This window comes from Gambusia affinis, linkage group LG10, assembly GCF_019740435.1.
Source record: "Gambusia affinis linkage group LG10, SWU_Gaff_1.0, whole genome shotgun sequence".
In the NCBI taxonomy this organism is placed as follows: Eukaryota; Metazoa; Chordata; class Actinopteri; order Cyprinodontiformes; family Poeciliidae; genus Gambusia; species Gambusia affinis.
The window spans coordinates 890,823-915,642 of NC_057877.1; the positions used below are offsets into that span (position 1 = coordinate 890,823).

The 24,820-nt window shown below is 40.1% G+C and overlaps 1 protein-coding gene across 1 annotated transcript; it reads right to left on the reverse strand.

Moving 5' to 3' along the window:
- Positions 1 to 267: 267 nt before the first annotated feature.
- On the reverse strand, positions 268 to 24,318 carry lonp1 (lon peptidase 1, mitochondrial). The gene is made up of 21 exons (XM_044128982.1): positions 23,681 to 24,318; positions 20,439 to 20,527; positions 20,183 to 20,302; positions 19,937 to 20,102; positions 15,210 to 15,323; positions 15,069 to 15,130; positions 13,216 to 13,345; positions 12,914 to 12,997; positions 12,752 to 12,820; positions 11,121 to 11,272; positions 10,341 to 10,479; positions 10,055 to 10,233; positions 8,973 to 9,060; positions 8,541 to 8,663; positions 8,336 to 8,452; positions 7,522 to 7,662; positions 5,672 to 5,837; positions 5,499 to 5,585; positions 4,928 to 5,055; positions 3,648 to 3,812; positions 268 to 788 (listed from the first exon to the last, which is right to left on the reverse strand). Exons 1-21 carry the CDS (start codon positions 24,188 to 24,190, stop codon positions 645 to 647), a joined length of 2,973 nt encoding a protein of 990 aa, XP_043984917.1. The 5' UTR covers positions 24,191 to 24,318; the 3' UTR covers positions 268 to 644.
- Between the last annotated feature and the right edge of the window lie 502 nt (positions 24,319 to 24,820).

The following is a 24,820-nucleotide window of genomic DNA, read 5'->3' on the forward strand; positions in this document are numbered from 1 at the left end:
TCACAAGACATCCCATCCAGCTTGTTTAACCATTCAATTCATTTTGATATAAAAGCTGCAAGTAAATAAAGTGTTTGACTAGATAAGTTGACATAAAAGAGAGTGGGGCTGGTCACACCTGGTTAATTTTTGTTTTTACTAATTTCACATTTGATTGAATGTAATGTTCATTGCTTGTTTCACAATTTATGGTTGGTTTGAACTACCTTATTGGTGAAATGTGCTACACAAATAAACTTAACTTACCAAAATCTGAACACAATTAAATCATTTTAGTATTTGTTTTTTCTTACACTTTATTTAAATATGATCATGTCTGATATTACATTAAACGATGTCTGAAAGTGTCCATTCACCAAGATGTAGATAAAGAGGCTGCATGGCAGCAGACCAGAGTGATCACTGCACTGTCCCAGCTCATCTTAGATCCTGGCTGTTTCCAATCCCATCGTCCTGATCAAATATCACAGCTCCTCCTCTGAGTCATGATGCATGCTTGAGTTCATATAGTCATTTGATCTTTGGGATGGTCCTAGAACATATGTCTCCACAGCTGGACTAAAGGTAAAAAACTAAAAAATATCACAATCTTATACCAGAACGATGAGCAGTTTTACACATGGAAATGCTGTCCCATCTTGGTTTTACGGGAAGACTATGGGGTAGATCTGGCTGTAGTGGTCCACAAAATGGACCTCCAGTCCTTCTCTGATGTAGTCTGGCAGGTCGGAGAAGTCCTTCCTGTTCTCAGCTGGAATAACCATGCAGGTTACACCAGCACGGCGGGCCTGGCAAGGAAACATGCAGTCAGCACTGCTGAAAACATTACTGCAAATACATTTCATGGTATTATAAGAAACAGTAATAAGTAGGGGTGCACCAATTTATTGGCGCAGATTTCCTTAATTTTGGGAGATATGTGATTGGCCAATAGTTGCATGTGAAGCCTATCTTATCCACTGATCTTATCTACCAAAGGTCTAAAATCATCCACTGTTCTCTTCTGCTCTCCCATGAGAGAAGTTTGACTGACAGACCGGCCCATCAGGTCTTGTCTGCACATTTGTAGTTAATAGTCGCCCCACAGTTACCAACTCCTCTCAGACAGATATAATCCTCAGACTTTCTTACTATACTTAGCAACATTTCAGAAAAAAATGGTTTCAGCCAAAATTTGAATTGGCAGATCAGGCTTTTTAAAGATCGGTAATCGACTATCAGCCAGAATACGGCAGTCGGTGTACCCACTTGACAATATAATAATAATTAGAACATATCTGAAGAAATTTAAAACTGGCCTGCCAAAGGGTGTGTGTCAATTGGAACCCAGCATTCAGATGCTCAAAATCAGCAATAATGCTAAGATTAGCTTAAATGATTTCTTGAGCAAATGGGGCATCACCAGCATGTTGACTTATATTGACATACTCCATTCAGTATGATTAATGTGGTTAATATATGAAAAAATGAGCTAAAAGGCTTATTTTAGCAGTAAGGTCAAGTTAGTATGAGACCTACACTAACATGTTAAACCTACCAGTAGCATCGATAGCACATTGACTAACAGTGACCTATTCCACTCAGCATGCAAACATTAGTGTACAAGCTAAAATTAGTCAAGAACCTTAAGTGTTGTCAGTAACATTTAGGGAATGAGAGCCATTACTAGCGTGTAGAACAACTAGCATGTTGACACTACTAGTAGAATGTGGGCTATCAATAACATGTTGACTAACACTGACATACTCTAATTAGTATGTAAAGCTTACCTTTTAAATGAAAATTAGCTTAAATACTAATGTTAGCTTAAATTTAGCGTGTGTGGCTATCGCTAGCATGCTGACCTACTGAATTTTATTTTTTAAGCTGACAAACATCCAAGTGTACTCTTTTCTCCGGCTAAAATGCCTGCCTGGTTCCTTATCTAAACAAAGTAAGGAATACTGAGGCTTTTATTTTGAAATTTTCAACAAGCTTGATTTCAAAAGGCCACACCAATCCCATGTGTAACAGTGGTTGGGTTATACCACTCATATAAAGCCCCAAACAGCAACTACCTGCTGTGTAAAATATGAAGGCTTTTATTTTGTAGTGTATGTGTTGGTCTTATTTTAGGCGTTTTCCACTGGCTAGTCGCACACTAACTGGTTAAGGTGCAATTTGTTTCCACCCCAGATAGTGAGCTTTTCCATCATACGGTCTGTTCCTCAGTATTGTGAGCAGACCGTGAGCAGCAGCAACTGTGTTCAATTCTCTGCTGATGTTTGCAGCAACACTTAATATTGGAGAACCTTGAGGTTCTGGTTCTGATAGACTGAAATAAGCCCAGGTATTTAATATCGTCTTACGGAAATTCATTGCTGGTCCAAACATAATGATGAAGGCCCAAATCAGCTGGTTATTTTGCTATGTAGGAAAATATAATTACAACCTTTTAGATTAAGGCAATGCCATCAAATGATGTAAACCAATAGCCATGCATAAACTTTTATTTTTTAATTCAAATAAGAAATAAAATTCACATCACAGGTTAATATTATGTACTACCGGTGCTTCACACTATGAATGTAAAACAGCAGCCCCGTCATATAGCTAACCATGGCTACTCTGTTTCTCCCTTCTGTATATCAGAAAAACAAGTTGCTAGTGATGCTGCTAATTCAGTCATTCTGCTACAAAAGTTACCACACGTGTTCCTTCTGCTGCTTCTTATTAAACTCATAATTAAACTCCTCTGTACAGCTCTCTGATAGCAGACAGCATGTTCACGGTCCACAGCTAAAAGTTCAATTCTAAACGTCACAAGTTCTTTTGGAGTCGTCAGTGATGTAAATCACGAGCCAGTCAATGAATGCTCTACCCCTCAGGTAGGTACGACAATCTGAGAACAGCCAGGCTGAGCCACGCCAGATTTGCTTATGGAAAACCAGTCTGGCCAAGGTGACCCTAGACCAAACCAGTTAGAGGCAGTTTAGTAGAAAAGCGCCTTTTGTCAGTCCAATGTGGTTGTCAGTTTAGGGGCATCAAGTCTCATGTTTATGGTTTTTCACAAAATAATTTGTACAACAATAAGACTGACATATGATCATTCTTGTCCATGGAGGAGGCTGACTCCAGACAGGTGGCTCTCTATGTGACCATTTCGTAAAAGCAAACTAGAGGATGTGGGGAGGTAGGAGGGACCCCAGCAGGAAAAGGCATGTCTAGGTGATTTGGTCAAGGTGTGTGCAAATACCAACGTCTCAAAATCATGTGACTGAGCATCCACCGTTTACCTTCAGATTAAGAACTTTGGAGCCTGAATGTTCCATGGTGCCTGCAACTCTAAACTGACCCAATTAAAAGTGCTGTTTGCTTATGGAACGTAAAGCTTCACACGATGTTCAGAAGATGTGTTGGGAACAATGGCTGCTTTAGCCTGCCACGTTGAAATCATGGCTGGAGTTGTCAACAAACCTACGGTAGCTCTGAGCTCCGATTTCCCAGGTAAATGGAATGCAGCATAAGTGCTTTTATTTTCATGTGTTGGGTTAGACTTTTTTATTTTACAATGAGGTTCTATATTACCCCTACTGTGGTAATGTAACAAGATGAACTGATTGTCTTGTCTATGTGTGTGTGTGTGTGTGTGTGTGTGTGTTTCGTACAGCAATAGTTTTCTCTTTAATTCCTCCTACTGGCAGGATTTTGCCAGTTAGTGACACCTCCCCAGTCATCGCCACATTCTGACGCACTGACCGGTTGGTTGCCAGGGACAACAATGCAGTGACTATTGTGCAACCAGCACTGGGTCCATCCTTGGGAGTAGCCCCCTGTAAAAAAAAGAAAGAAAAAAAAGAAAATTGTTGTATTTAGTGACAGTGTTATGCATGAGTATGTCTGAGCTGATTTCATATTTTATCTTCAGTCAGTTCCAAGCCTTGTTTGACTCAATACTTATTAAAGTTTAGCTTCCCAATGTAAACACTGAAATGACGACAGGCTAGAATCATGACCAGCTGTCTTTCCTTCCTGTCATGTCATTTAAATCAACCTGTCAAAGCTAAAAGGGGGCACATTGAACAAGATCTTAAAACACCACACAACAACATGGTAACAACCCATTTTAATCAAGAATCTAATATTTAATCGGATCACATTGCATCACTGTCATCATGTGGGGACAGTGCAAAGCAAATTTAGTCTGATGTGTATAAAGTTGCTGTTGAAGGATTTCTGCTGCTGGTAGAGCTGGAGGGCTGTGATGATATGATGATATTGGTTTTGTTTAACATTTTATTTTCAAAAGACTGAATGAACACAACACAGAGTTGGTGTTAAACACAAATTGACATTTGAGGAGCTTAAAGAGAGACTATAGTTGTTAAATAGATCATAGGGAAGAGGTCATTGGTCATAAAGTATGTTATGAAATAAGCTAATTTTTCTGCCATTTTACTAAATAAACCCTGGTACCATCTGACTTTTTAAGCTCCATAGCAACAATTATCAGTCATTGTTAGACTGAGTGCAGCCAGACTAGTTTATTTTGTTAATTGTTATTTTATCTAAATATTATAATTGAGGGGCACAAGCAGTTCAAACATATGTAAAAACAAACAAAACAACAACAACAACAAAAAAAAACCTCAATCTGGCACCTGGGGCATCAAGGATAAAAGGGGCAGGGGCTCAAGCCCCCCTCCCACAACCCCTTTGCACATGCCTGTTTACAGCCAGCATTTCTGAAGTGATCCCTTTTATTGTTGTCACATGAGCCTCTGACATACTCAGTGACTTGTGTCAACCCTTCAGCAATGGGCACTGCTATCACACTTATCACTGTGTGTGTGTGTGTGTGTGTGTGTGTGTGTGTGTGTCTCAAGGTGTGTAATACTTGCAGTCCAATAAGAGCAACTTGTGATAAATAAAAATCCTGTTTCTTTACCTCAGGAACATGCAGGTGCAGGTGGGAGCTGACCAGGAAGTTATTTTCCGGTTCTTTAGTCATGAGGAAGGCTCTGGCAAATGTAGAAGCAATCTTTGCACTTTCCTTCATGACATCACCAAGCTGACCTGCAGAGAAGCACAAATCTTCAGAATGAACCTTTCAACATATGGTTCAACATATGCGACAAGCTAGAGCTGATATTTTATCTGCTCAATAAGAAATTAAAACTAAGTTAGTTGGATTTTCATAGAAAACAGGTCTAACAAAAATTACTAAGATTAATTTAAAAACTTTAATAAATGGGATTCAATATTTTTGTATCTAATTTTTTTTAAGAAGATGATATTATATTAGGATACTATACTATAAAAAAATGTATTGTGTTCTCTGCACTGTGCTCCCCATGAGTTTTGCTTACTGTTAATGCCAGGAAAGATTCCAACATGAATTGCCTATGTTTATAAAAATAAACTCCAGCTGAAGAAATAGTCTGACCAGAGATGATTATGGGAAAATTCAGAAATGATGTTTTGAGGGTTTCCACATTACATGAGAGCAGGTCACTGACCTGTGACCTCCAAGGTTCCCTCTCCTTTAGCTTCTGCCCCTCCTTGTGGTCGGCAGAGTGACGTCTCAATGAACAGTGTGGAGCCCCCTACAGGCAGCAGATGACAAGGCAACTGTTCAGCTCAGATATAATCATTATCATCAGAGCTGGAGACTGTGTGGGCCTCATCTCACCCAGAGCGGTCCATGCCAGGCCCATCACCACTCCTGGTGGGGTCACGTCATACATTCGATCCACTGTGAAAACTGGTTTACCCACGTAATCATGCAGATTGTCAGACGAGACGGCCACTGAGTCCTCGGCTCCACTCACAATATGAAATGCTACTTTACGGAACACCTGGCAGATGGAAGAACAAGACCCAGACAGCGAGGTGAGGGAGGATATCAGAGGGAGGCTGCAGGATGGATTACAGTCTGATGCAACATCTGCATTATGGGCTGAGGATACTGATGAGGATTAATTCTAATTTTCCCTCTTCAGACCAGGTGGTACATGCTGGAGGGTGCAACTGGAAGCAGACCTGCCTGCAAAAAGCCAATCAGCAGCCATTAAATCCATCTTGAGGAATCGGATGCAGACACAAGCAGACCCACTGTGTCACCTTCATGTCAGAGAAGGTGAGTTCACCTGGCAGCAGGCGGTCCATTAACATTTCCCAGGACAGACTGAGCTCAGATGGATGAACTGATACCAACAGATCTGTTCCAGGGACCATGCAGCACTTCTTGGACACATGTTGGTGCCCGGTGAGAATGGAACCATATGGATGAAAGGGTTAGGTTAGCTTCACTAGGGCTCTGTAGAGCTATTGTGTGTCACCAGGGACCAGCCCAAACAATAAGGCATATTCTTAAAAGATTATTAAATGTTTTATAACAAGTCAGATACCAGGACATTAAAGGTGTCAATCTGATGGGATAATTTATTTTGCCTCAAAAATATCACTAAAATTTACAGATTATATGAAAACATAAACAGATCTCGTTTTGGCTTGTTTGAATGTCATACAACAGTGTTACCTTCTTAAAAAACTAAATACAAAATATCTGTCTTGAGCAAATGAACAGTTAAGCTAGTCATAAATAATGTCCATCACAGATCTAACAAGACATGTAGAAGTGGATGGAAAAACCACCCACTCCAAAACCAGCTTGCAGTCTGGAATCTTGCTGTACTTCAAAATAAATAAATACAAAATATATAAACATGTCTAGCTCCAAGCAGGATCAATGCAAATTGTTTGGCTGACGTTTAGAAGCCCTTCTTTGAATAGCATAGAATTGAATAGAAGTACTTTATTCATCCCAGCAGGGAAATTACTTCGCAGTTGCAGCATAAAGACAAGACAAAGTAACAACTAGTTGTAGATAAAATAAAATATAAAATGCTATAAATTGTAAAATTATAAAGTGCAACTTAAAAGCAGTCCTTGCAGAGATTAAAAAAATGCTGATATGTATATTATGTACAGCAAGTGTGCCACAGTGGGCTGAATTGGGCTGATTAGTGCAGAACAATGATTTATCTTTTATTGTACAGTGAGATTTCATGTGGCAGGAAGGATTTCCTGTATCTGTCCCTACAACAGCGGAGCTGCAGCAGTCTATGTGAGAAGGTGCTCTGCTGTTTGTCCACTATGTGGTGGAGAGGGTTCTGTTTATTGTCCATGATAGTGGACATGATACATGATAGTGGACATTGTCCATTTGGTTCATAAGCCAGAGGTCAATGGTTTCATGACCATAAATGAGCACAATGGGGCACTGTACTGAAATTAGTGAAAAGCAAGGAAATTTTCTAAATAAAATCTTAACAAAAGTTCAGAGGAACCATGGGAATTTAAAGAATAAATGTGGAGAAATGTGCATCATTTATCCACATTTCACAATGGCGGTGGGGCTAAATGGTGCTCTGTAGAGAAATGCTGTCTCAATAGAAGGAAGTGATAATTCACAGTGATAATATTATTTAGCTTTCCTTTGTGATAAATAAAGTATTTTTTTATTTAATTTGAATTCACCTTCTCTATCTGTTTCTGCAGGTTTCTCACTCCTGACTCTCTGCAGTACTGTCTGATGAGCAGACCCAGAGCGTCGGGGGAGATGGAGGCCTTCTCTTCAGTCAGGCCACAGAGTGTTCGCAGCTGAGGGACCAGGTAACGCTAAACACACACACACACACACACACACACACACACACAGACGGACTGAGCAGAACATTTAATAGAAAACTAGAAGGCAAATATTCAAACCCTTCCAACACTGTGGTTTTTTTTTTAAATGTGGCTCTGCCACTACAGCATTACTCTGCTGTGGCTAGGCCCACAGACAGATACAGGGAAGAAAGAGTTTGTTAAAAAATATGAAGTTTTCTCAGAGGGCTTCACATTAATGACAACAAGCTTAAACAGGAACTCTTGCCATTCGACACTTGTTTTCTGAAGTGAACATTCAGATGGAATCATTGCATATAAACCCATAAATACAAGACTTTCAAGATGTCGTTGTATTGCACAGTTGACCACAGTAACAGTGGTTTACTGTAACACACAGCAACCCCTGACTCTTTGTGGTGTGTGTATGTGTTGTATGAGTCAGCAAATGGTCAAGATCACATTGGCCATATAAGTAATCAGCTGAGGGCAAAATCAAAGTCCAAGTTATTTAAAGATGTAAAGATTTCTATAAAAATATTAGCAATGGAGTCATTGGAATATCTCAAACACCCATATCAATTACTTTTTTCTAAATATCCCAGTCCTCCTTACAGGAAAGCAAGAGTCAAATTTCACACAGCAATGATGGCAACAGTTGCTATGGGGACATGTTTGTTACCTCAGCAATAGCCAGCTTTTCCTGGGCCACGTATCCGGACACGTTGATCATCTCCATCCTGTCTCTAAGTGGTTCTGGGATGGTGTCAGTCACATTGGCTGTGCAGATAAACAGAACCTGGAATACAGCACACGCACAGCGAACCTTTAGAGGACTAACACACACCTTTACCAGGATTAAGCTTGACTGTGCAAGCTCCACCTACTTTAGACAGGTCCACAGGGACATCCAGGTAATGGTCAAGGAAGTGTGAATTCTGTTCAGGATCCAGAAGCTCCAGAAGAGCAGAGGATGGGTCACCTTGGTAACCACGGCCAATTTTATCCACCTGAATAAACAAATTATTGGGGAAAAAATAGCTTAGTACATTATGAGAAAAATATCTTCAGTCTTATTCAATAACTTATACAGATGAAACATTAATTTATTTCAATAACACCATCACTACATAAAACAAACAGATTTTGTTCCACAGACTGTTTTCAAATATTTAATACAATAGAGCAAATGAAAACAAACATCAGTTTAGTTTACTACATTTATTATATCACTCCATTGGAAAAGTTTTAATATAGAAATGTGGGGCCAATGAAAACATTGTTTAATAGCTTCTTAAAGATTACATTCAAACACTGACCTCATCTATCAACACCAAAGGGTTCTCCGTCTTGGTTTTCTTCAGACACTGAATAATCTTCCCAGGCATAGCTCCAACATATGTTCTCCTGGAAACAATATATTTTCAGACTACGTTGGATGAGAACAGCTGTGATCACAGAAGCAAAGCAATTTAATATTTTCTGATTCCTCATGGTTCTTTTCTGTTGCGTTGAGGGGACACTGGAAACTGCCTGTTCATAATCTCTGCAGGGACCAGAACAAAGGGGTGAGGGTGGGGCAAGGACACAATACAGCTTGCTTCTGCTTAAATCCCAGCCAAATACAGAAAATGGAATTTAGTGGAGAATAATTGAATAAATTAAAGTTAATCTAAAACTAGCTGGCAAATTGCTTTTCTGGTTCAGGATGGGCATTGATGTAATAGAATGGTGACCAAACATTTTGCCACATGTATTAAGATAAAAGTTCTTACTGGTCACAAATCTAGAAATTTTAATCAAACTACCATATTTATAGCAAAAAAGTGATTTAGTTTATAGGCTATGCATAAACATAAACTATACTAATGTAAAGCACAAGTAGTCTGATATTTGTTAAAATTGGATCAGTAAATCTGAAAGGGTCTCACATAATGGCCTAATCAGAAAAAAAAATTAAGAATTTAGTTTAAAAATATTTTTGGGTTTGTTGATTTATACAAAAAATTGTGCTTAGCAGCAAGACCACTGTCCTATTCTGGTGGTTTTAATCAGTGGTTTTGTTCTGGTCTCAGTTTGTGGAAAAGTCACTGGAAGTTTTGGATCCTCTTTACTATGAAACAAAAAAAAAAAAACCCACATGGGATTCATTAAAGATAAATAATGTGATGTAAACTTGTCCCAACTTTTTTTTTTAAGTGTCCATCTGTTTGAATCAATGTGCTGGTGGACTATTCCTGAAATAGGAATAACTGCACCATATCAGTCTAAGAGCTGAATAATTACATTATGTATGTGTATTATTATGCATAATTTAACATTGCACCTGGGGTCCTAGAAACAACATTCCCACTGATCTGGATGTTTCAGTCAGACTGGAGAACTAACAGATTGCGCAGACCTGTGACCTTTGATCTCAGCCACGTCGGTCATTCCTCCTACACTGAACCTGAAGTACTGTCTGTTAAGTGCTCTGGCAATGGAGCGGGCAATGGAGGTCTTCCCCACACCAGGAGGGCCATAGAAACACAGGATCTTCCCCTGGGTGGAGCCTCGGAGTTGGCTCACTGCAATGAACTCCTGCGCACACAAACAAAGCAACACTCAGCTGCTGTGACCAGCAGGACATAGAGGAAGCATCTTCCTGTGATTCATTTGGATGTTAAAAGTGTAGGGTCTTTTCTTACCAATATGCGTTTTTTAACATCATCCATTCCATAATGGTCTTCCTCCAGAACCTCCCTGGCCCTGTATAATGACAGGTTTTCTTCACTGTTGGTGCCCCATGGCATGCTGGTTAGCCAGTCCAGGTAGTTGCGAGTTACACTGAAACACAGTTTGCCTTGGTTCACGTTCACGCATGTCAGGGCATCAGTAACAAACAAAAGCCTGCATTATGGTCCTCAACCTCTCAACGCAAATCCATTTGTGGTGTATGAGGGATTTTTTCTTATTTTTTTTTACCCCTCCAGGGGGTCTTTTGTGGGCTCTAGTGTCCCTTATATGAAAGTAGGCTGACAGGAAAGGGGGGTAAGACATGTGGCAAATATTGTTGGGTCTGAGAGTTGAACCCGCGACGGCCGCATCGAGGACTCAAGGCCTTCAAACATGGGTCGCGCTGTCCCCTACGCCACCACAGCAACACCCCTATGAGAGAAATTTGACTGAACCAATTCAGAGATGGAGGGTGGGACTAAAGATTAAAACTTATTTTTATACTTTTCTTGTAAAGAGAAAAAATAAATAAAATAGAAATTATTAGAGTAAATTTGTCAGATGGCAGGAAAAGACCAGAATATGAGTGGTAAAAAAAAATGGGGGAACAGAAATAGTTATTTATTGCCTCACTTTTAAAAATGGAGGACGACATGGAAGCATCAGTGTGGTCTGACTATTGTAGTAAGTAACTTTCTTTGTGGCTGTCTTGCTCTAGACCTAGCTGAGGGATGGAAAGGAGACAGACCTACTTGAACTCAGATGAGTGGTTGTCCAGCAGCCCCAGCTTGTTCAGCTCTTCATTGATTACATCCATGATGTGCTGAGGAACATTCTGGTCTTTAAGTCTCTCCCTAAATTTATCCTCAATGGCTTCTTTGTCATCTTTTTCCAGACCCAGCTCCTGAAGACACATACAGTTAGTGAGCCCCATCTGCACCATACATGTGCAGATGGTGTCAGAACCCCATTCACTAGACACCTAAAGGTGGGGCTCAAGCTATTTCTTGCATTCTCCATGTTAACGAACACACCGATGCAGTGAAGAAGGGAAATGTCATCCAGCCTTCGTCACCCCCCTCACTTGGTGGCAAGATGACTCACGTGGGTGGAGTTGGCTTCACGGGTCACCATAGTGATCACATAAGTTTAGTGCGACCAGCCAGTAGCAGGGTTTAAACACATAACCAGAGCAGCAAATCATTTCATCCAGGAAGTGTTAGGAGTTAACTAAAAACATTTTCTCAGCCAACAACAGAATGACTACCATACTCCAGAGTTCTCCTGTCATTATTGTTCTGGTAAAGAACGGTATGGGAAATAGGATATTTAGGAAGGTTGAGAACATTGAAGAGTTTGTCCATATCAGATAGAAAAGTGTTATTAGAAAAAACAAAATCTTACAGCCTATTGAAGGGGCAGTATTATATAAAATAATTTTAGCTTTACATCATGTTATGTTACTCCCTCATCAAAAACATAATTGGAGGGTTGCATGATCCTTTCATACATGTTTAAGAAATCCTTTAATCTCCTGTAGCAACCATTCAGCTGTGCAAAAAGCAATGCTGTGATGACTTCCTGAAGACAGAGTTTTAGAAAGAGCAGGAATTTCTTAAAGAGAGAAGCTTACTTTTAAAGCATTAGATTATGAAAAAAAAAATTTTCAAGCCATATTTGATATACAGACCAAATGTTTGGACACACCTTCTAATTGAGTTCAATTAGAAGGTGTGTCTAAACTTTTGGTCTGTACTGTATATAGCATTTTTTTTATAACAACTGAAGGTAACAGTTACTTGATTGTGCAATAAAATGCCTGGAAAATACATAATACTGTGCCTTTAAGTGATTAACTTATCTTTATTCTTTTCAATGTAATTTAAAAGGAATTAATTCAAATTATTAATGAGGTCAAAGTTCTCCATCTGTGTCTTGTTTTTTTCCTTCTCTCTAGAATCTTATTATAGTCTTAGACATTTAATCTAACAAAGGTTCATTGTGTTTTTATAGCCATTACTGTCTCCTTGAGGACAAAAGGAGAAGTCCTGGGTTGATCATTACATTCACACAGGATAGTCCACTCATTCACTACTACTATTTGGAATAAAACCTACATTCCAAGTAGTAATGTATGAAACCTCCAATGTTTCTCACAAAGAGTTCTTGTTTTGTCCATCAGCATTATAGTGATTGTTGCATGGCTATAATAGGAAGAATTGGTTTCTTTCGTTACTGAGTTGCTGGTTAGAGAATAGTCTATACGAGTGTAAGACATGCGAGAAAACTTCTCATCTGATGAGTGACATGAGCACCAGGCATCACCTGGACCAGGCCTGGGCTCATTACACAGAAAGAGTTCTGGCTCCTCCTGATCCTGTACCTTCTTGATGATCTTCAGCTGCTCCTGGAGAAGATACTTTCTGTGGGTCTGTTTGATCTTCTCCTCCACCTCAGACCAAAGCACACAAAGTCAGGAGTGAGTTCACATAGTGGGCTGTGCAAAGGCAGGATAGTGCTCACATGCTTGATTATGATCTCTGACCTCACGGCCCAGACGCTGCTGCAGTTTACTCAGTTCATATTCCTTCTTTAGAAGAGACAGAGCCTTGTAAAGACGTTTTGGAATCTGCAAAAACCAAAAATGATTTGATTGTTTTTTAGTTTGAAGGTTGTAAAATTCTGCTTTGACTGCTTTAACATAAGTGGCATATTACTCCAAATTTCTCCCAGTGGACATTCAAAAACATTGTGCAGCCTGAAAATTTCATTCACTGCTCATTACTGCAAAGCATCAGATTTTTATTAATAGAGGAAGCAGACAGGCAATGAGGGAAAAGCTCATACATTTGTCTCCTCCAAGACATCCTGCAGCTCCTGGGACTCAGCTCCCGTCAGTGCAGCCCCCATGTCACTCAAGTAGATGGGGTTATCGACCACCCGTTGACCAGCCTGCATCATCTGAAGCACTGATTCTCTGACAAACACAGAACTCAAAATGCCACCATTACCACTAAAACACTATGGATACAAATACATGGACTCAGAGATGCTTTCCAATAGCACTCTCACTTTTGAATACATGCAGTCACAAACTGAAAGGAAATCAATTTTAAAAATGGAGGACGACATGGAAGTAATGTATGACCATTTGTGTCAGAATTGACACAAATGTTCCCTTGATTTAAGAGTGGTAGAATCTAGTCTTGTGGTGGATGCTCCTCCCACCACCACATCGTGTTAGTATTTCCTTCATATGTTGAAGTTAGTTATTTCATTTAGACATATATTTCCTAATGGGTGCACACTTTAGTTAATGTCTGTCTGAATGGTTTATTTACACTTGTTTTTTGTTTGAGGTGCTGCTGATTCAAACCAGCTGGAGGAGGAAACCTGGAGGAAACCATTTGTCTTGAAAGACTGAAGGGGGAGACTTGTTTCAAGTTGTTTTTAATTAGTTCCTTTTGTCACTTAAATATTCACTTAGTATTGTTTTTGTTAAGTAAAAGTTTGCTTTATTTGTTTCATAGAATGCTTTAGTTAATTTTGTATTTATTTATTCTTTTGTTATGTCCCTCAAGTGATAGATTTAGGTTACTCCACCCCTATTTCAGCAGCCTTTTGTTCTTTGTTAGGAAGGTCAGTTTTGTTTGTGTTCAGTTAGAGTTCAGTTGACCTCAGTTAAATTGGGCCCAAAATTGTTATTTATTCTTTGACTTATTTTTGCATTGAATCTTTATGTTTTGTTTGCTATTTTGGAAGAATTAAATTGAATATTTTCTAATTTGAACTCTTTTTTTTGTCCTCGTTTGAGTCGGGTTCCTCACAAGCCTTTAATTATCAATCCATCTAAAGAGAGATGCTAGAGATTTTTGTAATCTAAAGTTACTTAAAATAATGTAGCAATTTTCCAATAAGTAAAATTAAGTAAAATCTTAAAATTAGGGTCTCTGCTCCAACTTTTTCTTTCAAACAGGTTGATTTTTCCAATTTTATCTATTTTTTTTCTTCCATGTACCATTTATTGGCATCTGGGAGAAGCTTGTTGCGATATAGCGCACTTGTTTCAAACTGCTTTTCAGCATTACGGAAGAGAATGCAACGGGGAGCACAGTAAAAACACCGGAATAAAGTTTGTTTTGGTCTGTGGCCTTCAAAGATGGCGCCAAGTGACTGCATGAGACAATAAATGCCCCACAACGTCATACCCAGCGACATTGGTTCCAAAACTCTATTGGGTGATGAGCGATCAATCTTCTCTACCGATCTTTTCAGGGGATAAGATCAGTCATTAGCTGTGTTTCTGTTACAAATGTGCTGAAAAATGTGTAGGTATTGTGCAAATGTTGAACAAACACAATTTTGCAATTGTGGCGCTTCCGTTAAATACAAATTGCAATTAAATTAACAGATGAATTAGTTTGTTCATGCAGTAAGTCACTGAAAACCATGAAGGTGACAGACAAACATAAAATATATTACCGTAATATTTCAGCTGCAGCCATTAGTGGCTGAGGCAACTCAGTAAGAAAGTAAGAGTGCAGTCCAATTGTTCAGAAATGGCAACACCATACTAGCTGTATGTCAGTGCTCTCTAGAGGCCCCAACATGGCAACTTCAATGACCCACAACAAGATGAAGAACAACGGGACCAAAAGCAAAGATTAGTAGAGAATGGTGAGGCTCAGCTACTGGCTGACCTGTAGAGGGGGTTGAGGGCAATGATGTCCCTGATGGTCTTCACGATTTCAGCCGTCAGTGCCTGACAACACACAAAGACCCTCTGAGCATGGTTGAGCCCTTTCAGGACGTTTCTGCTGCAAGTGCTGTGTGTTGGGTACCTTGACCTCTTCAGTGACCGTGAACTGCTCATGCTGAACGTTATCCACCTCAACCATCAGAATGTTGGAGTAAGGCAAAGGCTGAAGCTCTGGACTCAAGTCAGCTTCTGAAACCTGATCAACACACTTCATTACCAACATGATGATAAGTCCTTCATTCCAACACGATTACTAAAATATTCATTTATAAACAGCCCTGGCTGAAACAATAAACACTGTCAGAAATGAAAAGCTGATTTTTGGAGAACACTTGACAAAGTGACCCAGTAAATCACATTCAGTAAAAATAATATTCCCAGTAGGGCTGAAATGATTCCTCGAGTGATTTGAGTACCTCGATTATTAAAATTCCTCGAGGAAAATGCATCTGCCTCAAACCTTCGTTAAGTTTTATTTTATTATTTAATGCACTGTGTTCTGGCCGGGTTTTTACTTGAGTTGCGCAGTGCTCTAACTTTGGTCTTAGTTGTTGACGAAAGCTAAGTATTACCAGCATATCGTCCAGTTTTAAAGTTCGGCCTGGGAAGATTCGATTGATTCATGATAATATCTGGGTCTTTGTCGTTTTTTCGGGGGACCTTTAAGCGTCCTTAAAATGACTGCTGCGATGCCTGGAGTACGGCAGTTTTTATCGTCCCGGAGCCGTTTCCTGGTGGCCAGTGTTCAGAGCAAACGGCAGGGAAGAGTGCTGAAGGTGTATTTATACAGGTGAGCAGATAGACTGAACACTGTGGGCAGCTGCGCATTAGATGATTAACATAAGTGTAGCTTTACGGATGAACCGGAAAATGTATCTAATCCCAGTCCCAACAAATGGGTGGCGGAGCACACTGTGGCAGCACGCAGCTGGTAGATGTTTCTGTGTGTGACGAACAAAGGTGTCAAATCCCATCGCTAACATAGAAACAAAAGCTATAAATGACTGGGCAAGGAGAGATTTCATCTATTAAATTGAGTTAAGATGAATACATAAAATAAAAAGCTGGAGTATAGACATTTTTTATAGGCAGATTTGTGAACCTGCCTCTTTATTATTATTATTACACTGAATATACTTTCAGATTTTTGTATAACTTTTCTTCAGCTTACAAAGTGAGCTTTATTGTCACAGGTTAATTTTCTAAACTACAGAAAAGTTATTTTTAGCTCAAATGTGAAAAATTTTACTGATATTGATATGTGATGCTGCTGTTATGTTAGATTTACCAATGTTTTATTTTATTTTTTTTATCCGATTGCTCGATTCATCGCAACAATTTTCAATAGATTATTGGATCACTAAAACATTCGTATACTACAGCCCTAATTCCCATTAAATCTGTGTTTTAAAATCATATTTGCTGCAGAATGCTTAGGCCCGTGAGAAAGCCAAACAGAATTACCCCATTGGGATTTTTTAAAAAAAGATACAAAATTATCAAGAGTTACATACCTGAAAAAGACAAAAATCTGATTTGAAATTTTTGCCAAACAAAAGTAACCCTATTTTTTTTTTTGACATATTAAAAAACATAGAGAAATAAGTGAAAGAGAACATTTAAACAACTAGGAAAGTAACTCAGTCATTGAAGATAGTATAGATAACATACACAGTAGATCAGTACCTTATTGAAGTCTCAAACCTTAATTAGCAACATAGAATAAACTTTCAGAATAAAAGAATGAACCCACCAGGAAGGAAAAATTATTTGCAATTATTCTTGCATCGCAGTAAACATTGAGGGAATGTCCACACCATTGATGAAACCATGGCCCCCTATAAACAACATTGATTTTCCTCTTATTGAGTCACTCTCCCAGTCTTTGCCTGTTCTTTGGACCTTACACTTTTCAGTTTTTTATTTGAAAAATCATGTATAACTTTTCTTCTACTCAATAACTGTGACACTTTGTGTTAGTCTTTCACATTAAATTCCAATGAAATATTCACGTTTGTGGTTGTAATGTGACAAAATATGGAAAAGTCAAAGGGGTATAAATGGGGTGACTGTTCGATTCCCGGCCTGCCTGCCCTTTCTGTCCAAGGATGAAGTGTCCTTGGGCAAGACACAACATCCAGCTTGCCTGCTGGTGTTGGTCAGAAGGGCCAGTGGCGCAAAATTGCAGCCTTACTTCTGTCAGCCAGCCTCAGAGGAGCTGTAGCTACAATGTAGTACCGTGTTAATTTGCTGTATGAGATTTCAATTTGAGATATAAAGGACACTATGAAGAAAATTGACTATTACATCATTGTTACTTCAGCAAGCCACTGTATGGTTAAATGTTGTAGAAGTCAATACTATTCAACAGAGACCCATATAAAATATTTTGATCAACATGACAAAGGCAATTGAAAATGTTGGATAAAGCAGATAGAAGACCCCAATGATGAATGGAAACTTTGGACTTGGTGCACGCAGGTCACCGTGGCCCCACTCTAAAGCCGGGCCTGGAGGGGCCATACTTTTTTTCCCTCCAGGGGGTCTTTTTGTGGGCTCTATTGTCCCTTATATGACGATAGGCTGACAGGAAAGGGGGGGGAGAGAGAGGGGAAAACATGCGGCACATGTCTCCGGGTCCGGGAATTAAACCCACGATGGCCGCGTTGAGGACTCAAGGCCTCCAAATGTGGGTCATGCTATCCCCACCACAGCACGCCATGGGCGCATGTTTCTAGGCGCAGCCAAGGTGTTGGTGGCCTTAGGATTGCATCTCTGCTTTTTGCTGATGATGTGGTCCTTTTGGCTTCATCAGGACGTGATCTGCAGCTCTCGCTGGAGCGGTTCGCAGCCGAATATCAAGCGGCTGGGATGGCGATCAGTGCCTCCAAATCCGAGGCCATGGGCTTGAGCCGGAAAAGGGTAGAGTGCCTTTTCCAGGTCAGGGGGGGTGTCCTGCCCCAAGTGGAGGAGTTCAAGTATCTCGGGATCTTGTTCACGAATGGGGGAAGAAGGGAGCGGGAGATCGACAGGCAGAAGGGAACTGCGTCTGCCATCAAGCAGGCGCTGTACCGGTCTGTCGTGGTGAAGAGAGAGCTGAGCCAAAAAGCGAAGCTCTCGATTTACCGGTCTACGCTCTCGATCTACGTTCCCACCCTCATCTATGGTCATGAGCTTTGGGTCATGACCGAAAGAACGAGATTGCGGATACAAGCAGCCAAAATGGGTTTTCTCTGCAGGTTGTCTGGGCTCTACCTTAGAGATAGGGTGAGAAGCTCAATCATCCGGGAGGGACTCGGAGTAGAGCCGCTGCTCCTCCACGTCGAGAGGAGCCAGTTGAGGTGGCTCGGGCATCTGGTTAGGATGCCTCCTGGACGCCTCCCTGGTGAGGTGTCCCGGGCACGTCCCACCAGGAGGAGGCCCCGGGGAAGACCCAGGACACGCTGGAGGGACTATGTCTCTCGGCTGGCCTGGGAACGCCTTGGGATTCCCCAAGAGGAGCTGGAAGAAGTGGCTGGGGAGAGGGAAGTCTGGGCCTCCCTTCTGAAGCCGCTACCCTCATGACCCGACCCCGGATAAGCGGAAGGTGGATGGAACAAACTTCCAGAAAACTGTAAAACAGCTGAAACACTGACTTCCTTTAAATCTCAACTAAAAACCCACTTGTTTAGAGTTGTATTTTATATGTAATCAATTACAAATTTATTAACGGAATCTGACTTGATATTGTTTTTATTGTTGATTCTATGTTGCATTGTATTTTTGTGTTTGATTTGATGTAAAGCACTTTGAAATGCCTTGCTGCTGAAATGTGCTATACAAATAAAATTTGATTGATTTTTTGATTTGATGGATGGAAAAAGCAGGTAATTACCGTAATTTCCGGACTATAGAGCGCACCTGATTATAAGCCGCACCCCCCTACATTTTTAAAGGAAACACATTTTGTACACACATAAGCCGCACCGGTGTATAAGCCGCACGTGCCTACATTAAAACATGAGATATTTACAAAGAAATATGGTACACAGAAGGTGTTTTTAAAGTTTTAATAATATGCCGTAGCTTTTCTTTCTGAACAGCAGCAATATAGCAAAACAACACTAACAGGGTTGGTTTAAATAACATACTGTTAAAAGTCACGGAGAGCCGTCATCCTCTTCCTCCTGTACACTGAAACCATGGAAGTCTTCAGTTTACGTGCAGCAGCTGTTTCCTTCTTTATCGGCTCGATTGCTTTTAACTTGAAAGCTGCATCATATGCATTTCTTCTTGCATTCTCCATGATGAGGGTCTGTTCAAGCTAATTTTATTTATGCACAAAGCACGATGTTACATTAGTCTTCCTCTACAGATATATTCCAGCTGTCTCACGCTTGCCTTTTCTGCTCCAGCGCCCCTACTGGCCGTTAGAAAAAATTCATAAATAAGCCGCATCGTTGTATAAGCCGCAGGGTCGAAAGCGTGAGACAAAAGTCGCGGCTTATAGTCCGGAAATTACGGTATACATTATCAAGTGATAATGTATACCGTATACAAAAGCATTTGCAACTTGTTTAAAGAAATTAAACTGCTTTTCTGATGTGCACTACTGACAAAATGATTTCAAGAATCTCAATTCTGTTCTGAGAAATGCACCCAGTCCACCCAGAAACGTTGAGGGGGGAAACTGTAATTCATCAATATAATAATATGATCAGAAAAATGGCATAAGCCCCCACAATGCAAAAGTTGGGCACGAGGAGGAATCTAGTTTAGACTATTATTTGTTTGAAATGTTTCTTGCCGTTTTGACAGCACTGAACTCACCTTGTTCTCCAGCTGCTCTGCCAGGGAGGTCGGCTGGTCCTTACGGCTGCGTTTGGACTTCCGCCTTGCCGTAGCTTTGACCTGAGGCTCTGATTCAGACTCTGACCAGTCAGGGGACGCCAATCTGTCCTCAGCTTCCACTTCCAGTTGTCTTGTTATCCGAATCCTGATGAACCAGAGCACAGAATCAGCAGAGCTGCACACATGAAGATGGTTTAAGATGGTATCAGCAGACCTGTATCTGACCTGCGGTGTCCCATAACGATCATCCTCAGCTTGTCTCCTAAATCCTGCATCTCATGGATCTGAACAAAGGTCCCAGTGGAATAAATGGAGTCCAGGGATTTGACCACATCCAACTCATTACTGGAAGACACAACAGCAGTCTTTGAACCTGCTTGGTTCACTGATAGGTTCAAGCAGGTAGCAAATATCAAACGACAAATCATGTCCTTTGTGAACTCAAATCAAGAGGAAAATAATAGGAGCATTTCTGACTTACTTATCATCCTTCTTCATAAAGACTCCAGCGTAAGGCTGAGCAAGCCGCACCTTCCTCCTCAGCAGCTCCATCAGGGCCTTGTTCTTCACCTAGCAGCACATGAAGGAAGAACCTGAAGCATCATTTCAGGAAACCAGTGCCTAGATCGAACTTTGAATCCGTCATCTTTTCATCATGTTTTGCCGATATCCCTGCCTTTTTCCCCTTCAGCATCAGCTCTGTTTAGCTTGGAGTGGCTCCACCTACCTCCACCCAACTCAGGAGGCAACATGGGACATGAATAGTTCTGGTATTGAGATCTTTGGAGGGTGAACTTTTTTAGATGTACATAAAACATTATAACCAGCATAGAAGGGATGTGAAACTCAATTTCATTTTGGGCCGCATCAACATCATGAATGTCCTCAAAGGGACATTGTGTGAGAATGAATTGATAAACTCCATTCAATTGTTAAAATATTACTAAATAGCTATGTCTGTTTTTGATGAGTTCTTCTTATAATTAAATAACCGGTCTCTACTAGCACCTCATAAATTAAATCTACTTCTTTGTCCCTCTGCATCCAGCAGAGAGATGTGCAGAGCAATTGTTTTAGCTCGTCATGCAGGGCCGGTCCAAGTGGCATGGGGTCTCGAGCAGAATTTGATTTAAGGGCCCCTCTGCCTGCTAAGATCATCAGTACCACTAAGAAAATTTCACCATGGACTTGGTGAAATCTGGGAAATGGGCTCTTGTTTAATTGGCCAAACTTAAAAGCCATCAGCGATAATTGTAAGTTGCTGAAGTTACAAATACATATTCAGAAATAATTGTGAACAAACAGAGTTCAAAAGATTAAAATTCCTGCATCAGACTGTCGCTGTGGTAACAAAACAATGTTACTAGGTAGATTGTTCCTTGCACTTTAACAAAGTAAACTTGCCAGCTCCTTAAAATCTTTCATTTAAATGTTACACAATTTAAAAACTTTTAATTCATTCTTGCTGAAACCAATAAATGAAATTTAACAGCATTGTCATTCTGAATAAACAAATGTTAAAATTCTAGCTCTATGGTCAGTGTTAAAATGTTAGTATTCATGGGGCCCTGGAGATCTGGGTAGCGTTCAGCAGCTGCTTAGTTCATTTATGCTTTGTGATCAGCAAAGCACAAATTTGCTGATCATAAAGCAAATTTGTGACCATTAAATTTGCTTAAAAGACTTTTGGAATCTAAAAACACTCATGGGCATTCAACCAGCAGTGCATTAACTTATTCAGGGTGTAACAGATGTACAAAAAAATATTTATTTTAACAGTATTTTTTGTGTGTTGATTTTAAGACTACAACTGTGTGTTTATGCATTGTCAACAATGTCTTCTACTAATTCATTTATCCATGTAATATTTTTATATTTTCTGTCAACGTAACATTTTTTTAAAAACACGGTGGGCTTAGCAAGTTTTCTGAGGAGAACCCTTGTAATGATTATTGAAATCAATTGGTCTGTTTAAATACATTCATACCACTTTAATAGTTATTTTTAGGTAAATTATGAACTTGCACAAAAGGAGAAACATCCCCAAACTGCCTGAATCTGAGGCTCTAAAATACCTGCAATATCAGTTTCATACCAAACACTTTAAAAGCTCTTGATTTACGATGCATTGCATTTCACGGTCAGATGACACAATCTGTAGAAAGGTTCGGTAATATGTTCTGTTGTTGACCAGCAGGACAGTGAACCACCAGGATTTTAATGAACTTCACTCATTTGCGACCCTGAGTGATTGTCAGAAGAGACAGAAAGTTGGCCATGTTTACTGTAGTCACTATAACTGAATGGTTGACTGAACTATAGTGTAATGAGGGGAAAATATCAGGCAGGATTTAACAGCAACATGTTAAACCCACTCCACCCGACGAAGCTGAAGTTGATTTCTGATTCCAGCTTCCGATTTGGGAAATGGCTAAAGGGCAATTCCACCTAAATTTTCACTACCTTCCCCATCTATAATCGACTCTAGTTTAAAAACTACAACACCTAGACTCTTCAAACCTGGACTGGACATTGTTGTAAATATTCTTATATTTAAGAATATTTAAGAATAAATATTCTTATATTTACAACAATGTTTGTGATTTGTGAAACTTTTATCCATTTTGTAAAACTTCAATAAAGGTTGATTTGACCACTTTTTTGCTTCTGGATCATACTAGAACTGCTCCAGCTCCAAAACTACAACACCTAGACACTTCAAACCAGAACTGGATTATTCTGCTCTAATAGCAGAATATTTATAACCATGTTTGGCATTTTTTTGCATATGGATCACACTAGAACTGCTCCAGTTCCTAAAATACAACTCATAGACTCTACAAACTTGGACTAGATTATTCTGTTCCAAAAGCAGAATATACAGACCCAGATTTATGAAACCTTTTTCCGACTTGTGAAACTTCAATAAAATGAAATTTTTACCCTTTTTTATCCAGCTCATATTAGAACTGCTCTAATTCCAAAACCACAACACCTGGACTATACTATTCTGCTCTAATAGCGGAATATTTTAATCCATGTTTGGGATTTGTGAAACCTTTACGTGAATTGTAAAACTTTGCTAATATTTAGATTACTATTCACACTTGTTCCATGCAGGGTTTTTTTTTCAAATTCAATTCTAATTCAAAACCACTTTATTAATCCCAATGAGAAATTAAATGTTGGTGTAACACATTAATTGTTCAAAGAGTTATTGTAGATGGTGATGGCTGTTGGAAGGAAAGATTTTCTGCAGCAGTCTGTTAAGTGAAGTGAAGTTTCACAAATCAGAAAAAGGCTTCACGAATCCCAAACATAGTTATAATTATTCTGCTATTGGAGAAAATAATTTAGTCTTTAAACCTAGACAGGTTTAAAGAGTCCAGGTGTTGTAAATTTGAAATTAGAGCAGTACTCATGTGACCAAAAGAAAGAAAAACCGTTGAAATCGCCCTTTTTGGAAGTTTCACGAATCCCAAACATGCTTTTAAATATTCTGATATTAGTCGAGAATAATGCAGTTCAGGATTGAAGTGTCTAGGTATTGTAGCTTTTTTTAACTAGAGCTAATTAGAGATGCGGAAGGTAGTGGAAATTAGGTGGAATCGACCTTTAGGCATTTTCCGAATCGGATGGTAGAATCGGAAAACAACTTCAGCTTCGTCTCCACCCGTTCGGTGACCTTGGAGCCACCGAAAACACGTATTACATCATCCTCACCTCAATTATCTTTATGAAACGGGGAAACACGGGGTTCCTGCTCACAGCGATCAGCGGGACGTTGGGAAACACTTCAGGGACCATCATGGGGGTGAGAGCCGTCATCTGCGGTCCGCTGTAGGGGTCTTCTCCATCCCCTCCAGACTCATCTCCTCCAGAAGCCGCGTTCTCCCCGCCGTCCTCCCCAGAGAAACCTGCCCCACTGGCCCGGTTACCCAACAACCGAGTTGGTACGCTTAGTCCACAAGGGGACGTGGAGGTAGCGGAATGAGCTAGGGGTATCCCCGCGACCCGAACCCAGCGGTGGTGTTTGGTAAGCCTGCAGCCCGCGGTCACCGGAGTGCTGCTGACGGAAGACAGGGTGTTGAAGCGCGGTGACGGCTGGAGCCGGAGCTGACCGGTGGCCTCTGTCAGATATGGAATTGCTCCGCGCCTGAACAGCTGTCCAGGCTTATAAGAAGTTCTGTGGATCCGCTGAAGAGATCCAGCCATCCTCAAACAAGTGCCCATGTTTCTGGAGAGTTCTAAAACAGCACGTGACAATCTGACCCCCAACTTCCCTCAGTCGTTTAACACATAAGGTCTACTGCCGGTTAAATGTGCCAGACTACATGTGCATTACTGCCATCTGCTGAGCTGGAGTACCTGATAAGAAAACTACCAGTATTATAAATTGGTCCATCTTGTATGGAATGCTCAGTCAGAGTATTCTTGTAGATAACAAGAGTTCGATTTAAATCTGCCACAATGAAATTGTTTATGTGAGCTGCAACAGCAGAGAATAAAATAAATGTTATTCCATTTGTTATTCTGTGAATGTCATGACCTATATATGTCAATTTTTACTGGCGACCTATCCAGGGTGACCCGCCTCTCGCCTGTTGACTGCTGGGGATAGGCACCAGCACCCCTGGTGATCCCACAAGGGATAAGGGTGTAAGATGATTGATTGATCAAATCAGTCAATATCAATAATTATTGATTACAACAGTTTTTGTTTTAAATACCTAAAATACTGTCAGACTGGTGGCATGACCTTCCCTGTTTTATTCAGTTTCCTCCAGCTGTTCTCATTTTCTCATTTCTCTCCACGCTGCTGTTTTTTTATTTTTAAGGAGTTATGAGGCACGGCATTCCCCA

Bases quoted from the DNA above. Each gene is read 5' to 3' on its own strand.
- lonp1 (XM_044128982.1), bottom strand. From the start codon at position 24,190: ATGGGCACTTGTTTGAGGATGGCTGGATCTCTTCAGCGGATCCACAGA. The intron at 5,838-7,521 runs GTGAATTCAAAT...TCCATCTGCCAG, and splicing joins TGCAGAAACAGATAGAGAAG to GTGTTCCGTAAAGTAGCATT. The intron at 5,586-5,671 runs GTGAGATGAGGC...TGCTGCCTGTAG, and splicing joins CCTGGCATGGACCGCTCTGG to GGGGCTCCACACTGTTCATT.